We start from the raw sequence: 7,640 nt of genomic DNA on the forward strand, positions 1-7,640 counted from the left end.
TCTCTGCCGCTGGCTTCACTCTCGAGCACCGCCGGCCGCAGGAACAACAGAATTGCCCCGACAGGACGTGGCGCTGAGGCTCGGCAGCAGTCGAAGGAGGCAAGGAAAAAAAAAACCTGCCGCCGGGATTGCCCGATATGGCGGAAGATACGCCTCTGCAGGCGCCCGTCTCCGTCGACTTTCTCCGCAAGCTAAGCAAAGACTTGCACAGCTACATTCCTACCGATGGAGCCATCTCGGGAGAGAGCATAGAGTAAGAAATCGGACACCCGGCGAAGCATCCACTGTACAGCCTCCCGAGATGCTGACCTGCCAAAAGCAAACTCTCTGACCTGCTAAATGCTCTTGTTGGGACCGCCTCGATCCCCTACATCCCGGCTTCCCAAAGGGCCGGCGCTTGCAATCCGCTGTGTTCTCTTCTCGAGAAGTGTCAAGCGTCGCCCGACCAAAGGATCCGCTCGCTGATTTGGACCAATCACATCTGGACTGATCTTTTTGACATCTTCCTCGAGAGATATGACAATGCGAAGCCCAAGTCCATGAGACAGGTCTTGCTACTGCTGTGCACCATTCTCCAGAAAGACCAGACCACTACCGCACACTCGGTCAAAGACGAGTCCGTCATCCGCCTATTCGACGTCCTGTTCCAGGAGGACGACACCTCCAAGGTCAAGCCTGCGCTCATCGCCCTCTCGCATTTTGTCCAGAAGGATGTCATCACCGTCGACTACACCATCGCTGCGTTTGAGCAGTGGAGTGCTGTCCGGGGGAAGTCGCTGCAACTGTTCCCTGGGCCGGGAAGCGTCCCCAAGACTTTCCTTTACGGCATCATGAGTTGGGCCAATCATCAAGACACTACTCCCACAGCTGGAAATGCAGTTTGTACCATCATGGACCATGGTCGCCGTCAGCAAGCCGCGCACTTTGCTCAGGACGATGCAAACTCGCCTCCAATCTGGGTGGACCCCCTGGAGAGCACCATCCGGAGAAACCCAGATGCCATGCTGAACTTCAAGAGCCACGTCTTCCCTGACTTGTTCAGGCCCATTCTGACCGACTACCTCCGCTTTCTGGAGCACCTGCATCTTGATAATCACATCCGGCTGAAACCAAGCCCCGATGGTGCTTCCAAGTCATCCGATGACTTGGAAGCATCTTTGCTCTTCACTTCTTTGCAAGTCGGAAAGGACATGGGCTTTGTGCAGGAAGTTGGTGCGTCGCTACTCCCTTTCGCTCCGATGATGCACAGCAAGACTAACACAAATAGACCATCGCATTTCAAAGAAGATTGAAATCCGGGGCGGCGTGGTTCTGATCCCGGACAGGCTGCTTGGAAGACTTCTTGCGCACGAACGCGCAGAGACCAGATTGGCTGCTTTCTCATTGCTTACCACTTCGGCGGCCGTGACCCGACCTCTGACCCTCGGCACTTTTGCCATTCTGAAGCGCAATCTGTCATATCTGCACGCCGACACCGATGCCAACTTCCGCGGAGAGATCATGAGCCTGACCATGTCGCTATTCGAGCGTCTGCGAGGATCTACCGGCGTCATGAGTAGGAACCTGGCCAAGGGACAAAAGACTGGAGAACAGAGTGATACCTTCGAATTGTACCACGCCCACGTCGAATTCATCCAATGGTACTTGCGATTCATTGCATCCGAGCTTCATCCCATAGCAGCGTACCAGAGGCACATCTCCGCGCTCAAGGCCTTGACTGTCGTCATGAAATCCGGGCTGGATCCATCCGTGCCTCACCAAGCATTGTCAAGGACCGCACAGGGCGAGGTCCGGTTTCCTTTCCAGATGAACGTCCTCACGCCTTTGCTTGTGCGCGAGCTCTTTGACCTCGTCATGGATCCATTCGATGACGTGCGACATGCAGCCGCATTCTTGCTCAAACTAGGAACAAACAAAACCTCGGAACTGCCCCAAAAGCCGGCCAAGGGACCGAAGATGGTACCTGTGCTCATTGGCAAGCCAGTAGACTCTACTGCTCTTGTCGAGCATGCCTTTGCTGCTTTCCTAGACAGAGCGGAGAAGGCCATGCTCCGTAGTGGCAGAGCCGATCATGCCGACGGTGTTGCTCGTGCTTATGACTTGCTCTTTGAGAGGAGAGCGGAGCCCTTGAGCCCCAACTCTCCTGCTAACAGCGTACTTTCCGAGTGGATGAAGAGCCGTCAGGGTATCGTGGAACACCTCATTTCCCTGCTGGATGAGACTATCGGCGTTGCAAGCAGCAATCTTTCTGTGGCTGTGAACACTTACCCCATGCATGGCACGCTCTCCGCTCTCAGATACATCTTCGACCAGCCTGCCTTCTATGCTTCGATGGCGACAATGGAAGGGGTGGAGTTGGAGCATTGGAAGCAACTACATAACCATGTCCTTGACAGCCTGCGCTCAGTCTGGAGCTGCGTCAGGAACATTCTCTGTGTCGATGCTCCCGAAGGCCATGTGCCAGAGGATATGGAGGAGGAGCCAGATCTGACGACAAAAGATATTCTAAGCTATTCCTGGAGGGGTCTGAAAGAAGCAAGGTGAGCCGATCCGCAGAACCAAAATAAGCCGGCTTCGCAACTGACTTTTGTTAGCACCTTGTTGCGTGTGATCGTCACCAAAGCGCCGTTCCAGTTGCCCAGCGGAAGCTCGATTCTTGAAACTACAGAATTTGAGGGCTTGGGCAAGCTCTGCTTTCTGCAACTGGCTGAACTTCGACACCGTGGCGCCTTTGCGACTGTCGCCCAGACTTTTGCCGCTTTCTGCCTTCGTTGCAGCCGGTCTTCAGATCCCGGGATCAAAAAGCTACTTGACGTGTGGTACGAGGTAAGGGATGTTCCTTATGGCGCTTCCCATATTCATGACGCTGAAGGTGCTGTAGGAAACTCTTCGCTGCATTCGTGACAAGGGCTCTATGATCACTCGTCGATCAGCGGGCTTGCCGTCTCTCATCACTGGCATTCTATCCGCAGCCCCCGAAAGCACGCTCTTTGCGCGCGTCATTGGCGACCTAAAAGCAGAGGCCGTGCAGGAAGAGCAAGACAAGAACATTGAAGGCAGCCACCTTCCGCAAGTTCACGCTCTGAACTGTTTGAAGGACGTGTTTACGAACACCAAGCTCGCGTTTGTCTCGGAGCCCTATGTCGCCGAAGGTCTCTCCCTCGCTGCAAGCAGGCTTGAGTCCAAGGTGTAAGTACTCAGGACATGTTATTCCATCCGGCAGGACTGACAAATTACCGCAGATGGGCCATTCGTAACTGCGGCCTGATGCTCTTCCGTGCTCTCATCGACCGCCTCCTCGGCAGCGGCACCACGCAGCACTGGAAGGACACCGACCGCCTCAAGATCACGCGTCTGTCATACGCAAAGTATCCGAACCTGCTCGACATCATCGTGCAGCTGCTCACGCCTAAGCGTCAAGGTGGCGCAACGGAGCTAACGAACACGGCGCTCGAGGGCGTGTTCCCCGCTTTCCAGATCCTGCAGCGAGCGAGACCGCCAGTGGAGAGGAGGACCGAGATCCAGCAGCTGGTTTTTGGTTTGACGGCGAGCTCGCACTGGCACGTCAGAGACATGGCTGCGAGGACGCTGGCGGCGTTGCTGGGCCCTGAGGAGAGGGTCGAATGGGTGCTTGCGTTGATTGAGATGCCGTTCCAGAGGCAAAACGCGTTGCATGGTTTACTATCGGCTGCGAAGTATCTTGTCAAGGATATGTGTGACGGTGATAGCAAGGGGCTTCGGGGTAAGTGTTTGGTATTAGAGCTCGGTTGGATCCACGCGCTGACGGCTTTGTAGACGATCTGGACCTGCTGGCATTTGCGCTGTTTGAACAGTACGAGCGCCTCTACGAGCGGAACATCTGCCCACTAACCAAATCCGCTTACCTTGATATCGTCACCACGATACAAAAACACCACATTGTCAACGGTGACCGAAAAGGTAAGTCCAATATCGCGTTTCATTTCCTCAAAGCCGTTCTGACAGCTTCTTCAGCCCCTCTGCCCCTCATCTGCGAAACCTTCGGCGAGGGCGGCGACATGCTCGACCACATCGCCTCCGGGGCATTCCTCCTCTTCGACCGCTTCGCCGCCGACCACAGCCACAAAAATAGCGGCAAGTCCGCCGGCGAAGCCCTCCTCCGCGGCGCCATCTCCCTCGCCGCCGCCCAGCACCTCCTGCTCCTCAGCACCCGCGTCACCGGCGAGCAGCAGCCACCCCAGGCCGCCCATGCCCTCGTCACCGACCTCTTCAAACACATCGCCGGCCGGGACCCGGACACCTGCCGCTCCACGCTCGAGTCGCTCACGTCGACCCTCTCCGCACCCGTCCTCGCCGCAACTCATGCGGGTTCGGCCGCGCACGCCTGCATCGCCGCCCTCCTCTCCGCCGCAGCTACGACGTCTTCCGACGTCGAGGTCGCCGCCGCCGTCCGCCACGCTTTCGCCGAGCTGCTGGACCGCGGCCTCGGCCTCGTTCTCCTGCCGCACGGAGGCACTGGCACCGCCCGTGCTGCTGTCATGCACCACCTCGCCCCGCTCATGCTGGGCGGCGAGTCGACCGGCCGCTTGGGCGCGGGCTCGCCCTCGCTGCACGAAGCCGCGTTGCGGCTGCTGGGTCGGTACATCGACGCCGCCTCGGGCTCGTCCTCGGGCTCGTCCTCGTCCTCGTCCTCGTCACCGACGCCCACCGCGACAGCGACGGAAGCGCAGCGCGCAGGAGACGGAGACATCGACGTGGCAAACCACCTCGACCCCGACCTGAACTTCCTCCTCCCCCTCTTCACCACCACCCTCCGCTCCGACCTCACCGAACACCAACCCTTCCCCACCCGCCGCGCCGCCATCGCCGCCTTGGATTCCCTCCGGGGGTTTTGGCGGCGACCACGACCACGCCAACGCCAGCAAACGGGAGGAGGAGGAGGAGGAGGAGCAGATGACGATGACGACGACGAACCGCAACAACAACAACAACGACAGCGTCTCGCCCTCGCCCTCGTCGCCTACGACGCCCTCAACGACGACGACGACGAGATCCGCGACGCCGCCGCGCGCGTCGCGACGCGGGTCGTCGTGCTCGGAGGGCAGCAGCAGCAGCGGCGGCGGCGCGATAATACCGACGCGTCTGCGTCTGCGTCGAATGGTGATGATGGCGATGATGAGGAGGACGATGATGACGATGACTGCGCGGACGGCGTCCCGGCCGTGGTGCCGCTCGCGGCTAGTGCGAAGGTGGCGGCGTGGCTGGGGCGGGTGGTGTGTTTGGGGGGGCAGGGGGAGGAGGAAGAGGAGGAAGGGGGGGAGAGGTCGTTTTTGTGCGGGGAGGCGGTGTGGCGGTTGTTGGAGAAGGAGAGTGGGAGTGGGAGCGGGAGGGGGGACGGGCGCGATGATTTCTGCGGTGGTGGTGGTGGTGGTTCGGCAGCTGGGAAGGGGGTGGTGGGGCGGATTGGAGGGGGTGGTGGTGGTGGTGGTGGGTTTGCCGCGAGGTTGGAGGAGGCCCGCACGGAGACGGCGGCGCTGTTTGCGCGGGAGAAGCAGAATTTGTTTTTGGATCCGGTGAGGGAGGTGGGTGTTTGGGGGGACGTGCTGGCGGGGTTGGGTTTGGCGGGCGGTGCGGTGGGGGAGGAGGTGGTGAGGGCGTTGGAGGGGTGGTGTGTGGATGGCTTGAGGGAGTTGAAGGCGTTGGCGGAGAGGGAGAGGGACGGGGCGATGGGGTGGGCGGGGAGGGGGGAGGTGTTTTTGCTGGGGTGGAGGGTCGTGGGTGCGGTGAGGGTGGTGTTGGGGTGGAAGAGGAGGGGGAGGGGGAAGGGAGAAGCGGGTGGGCGGTTGGAGAGGAAGAAGAGGGTGGGTCGGTACAGGAGTTCGGAGATTAGGAGGGTGTTGAGGGAGACGGTGGATGCGTGGGTGGAGGCGGACGTGCACGGGTTGTGGGTGATGGAGGCGGAGGAGGTGCTGAGTGAAAGTGTGGTGGCAAAGTTGGTGGATGTGAGGAGTGTTGTGGGAGCGGTTGTGGGGGAAGAGCTTACTGTTAGGTGATGGGCTGGATTGATCAGCACTGGTGGTTGTGAAAAAGAGCAGCTGTAAATCAAGTTCTGCACTTCAGACCGATCGATTGGTGCTGTTGGGTATAACTTTGTGAGGTTTCAACCATTACCCATAAATGTCACACTCGTGCTGACGAGCTTATGATAAAGTCCCGAACCCCCGATGGGGACAGTTGGTCCGCCGTCCACAATCCACGGAGCGGCGGGCTAGAACACCTCCGATTTGGCATCCCGCCACAGCCCATCACCCTTGCAGCCGAGTGGCTAGCGCGAAGCTTGACAGTGTCTCAGAGCAGGGGGTGACAGCGGGGAGGCGTCTTGATACAAGATGCAGGCCAGCTATCTGTCGTAGGAAGTACGAGTCATGACGGGAGGATCGCCAAAGGGAGCCGGCTCCTGATCAGGATCTGCGCGGAAAAAAACGTTCCTGCATGCACGACATCCATTCTTTTTTTTGATGCCCCACTTGCTTATTTGCTGCTCATGCAAGGCGGGAAACCTGATCTTCTGGTAGAGCTTCTTGCTCTATCTGGAAGGAGTAAGCGCTCGCATCTGAGTCGACATACACAAAGGACGCGGGTGTCACACTGATAAGCATTGGAGTACACGCTTGGTGGAATGCTTGGTGACGAGTGTTGGAACTCTGCATTGCGACCTCGTCGTGGACTTGGGCCGGGTCTTGGATGTTGGGCGACGAGGAAGTTGTGAAAATGACGAGCCCTCCAGTCTGCGCCATGGCTGCCTGTTGCGCGTCGAGGTGGACCGAGGGCCGTTCGTTCCTGCCTCGTGGTGAAGGAACGGGGACAGGCAACAACACCCACAGCCAGATGGCCTCCCACATCCTCACCTCACAGCTCCGCGCCCCGGGGAAGACGGCAGTGCCCACAACACACCCCACACGGCACGCCCGTGCTTATCCGAGGAGCACGCATGATGTGGAGAGCCGGTCAGCAACCTCTGGCCACGTCGGTGCCGCGAGCAATGTCCGCTCCCGAGCAGACGTTCGAAGTTTGTCTCGCCTGGCCACGACGCAGCGCCTCGGCCTGGCCTGCGGACCAAGCGAACCGACAGCGGCAGCCGCCCTCGGCGAGCTCCAACAACATCGAACGTAGTCGGTTGACCGCGGGATTTCGACCGCGGCAGTTCGGGCGACCCCCCCTTCTGCCCGAGAACGACGGCCAGGAAAGGATATGCCGGGGCGCGCGGGGAGCATCGCGCTCATGCCACGGTGGTTTCATCAAAACATCACGGCTAGGGCTGAGAGGCCAACTTCGAACGTCGCATCAAAAACATTTCCCGAACCAGAGAAAAAGACACTTCCCTCTGCCTCGCTGCCCTCTGACAAACGCTACAGGCGCGGAAGAATGTTCCCTCTCCGAAGATCGAGGGAGGCTAAGCCAAGGATCCACAGACGGATACAGTCACAAACCTCCGGAATGCATTCTCCCCCGCGGGAGATGGACACGGCATTCGAGGGGCAGAGCAAGAGCCGACATGGTACGATGCAGGAGGAACACGGAACGCGACGGCGGGTTTGACCTTTTCCTTCCGCCTCTGGCCGTGTGCCGCGGAATGAAGGAAAATAGGGGGCGGCGAATTA

At 59.2% G+C, this 7,640-nt stretch overlaps 1 protein-coding gene across 1 annotated transcript; it reads left to right on the forward strand.

Moving 5' to 3' along the window:
- Positions 1-137: 137 nt before the first annotated feature.
- On the forward strand, positions 138-6,032 carry BKCO1_13000102 (heat repeat protein; the record flags this gene model as incomplete). Its single annotated transcript, XM_020270821.1, has 8 exons — positions 138-253; positions 320-1,212; positions 1,268-2,540; positions 2,595-2,826; positions 2,882-3,189; positions 3,243-3,742; positions 3,796-3,939; positions 3,994-6,032. The coding sequence occupies 8 exons, from the start codon at positions 138-140 to the stop codon at positions 6,030-6,032; spliced, it is 5,505 nt and encodes a 1,834-aa protein (XP_020132449.1).
- Positions 6,033-7,640: the final 1,608 nt, after the last annotated feature.

This window comes from Diplodia corticola (assembly GCF_001883845.1).
Source record: "Diplodia corticola strain CBS 112549 chromosome Unknown scaffold13, whole genome shotgun sequence".
Taxonomy (NCBI): domain Eukaryota; kingdom Fungi; phylum Ascomycota; class Dothideomycetes; order Botryosphaeriales; family Botryosphaeriaceae; genus Diplodia; species Diplodia corticola.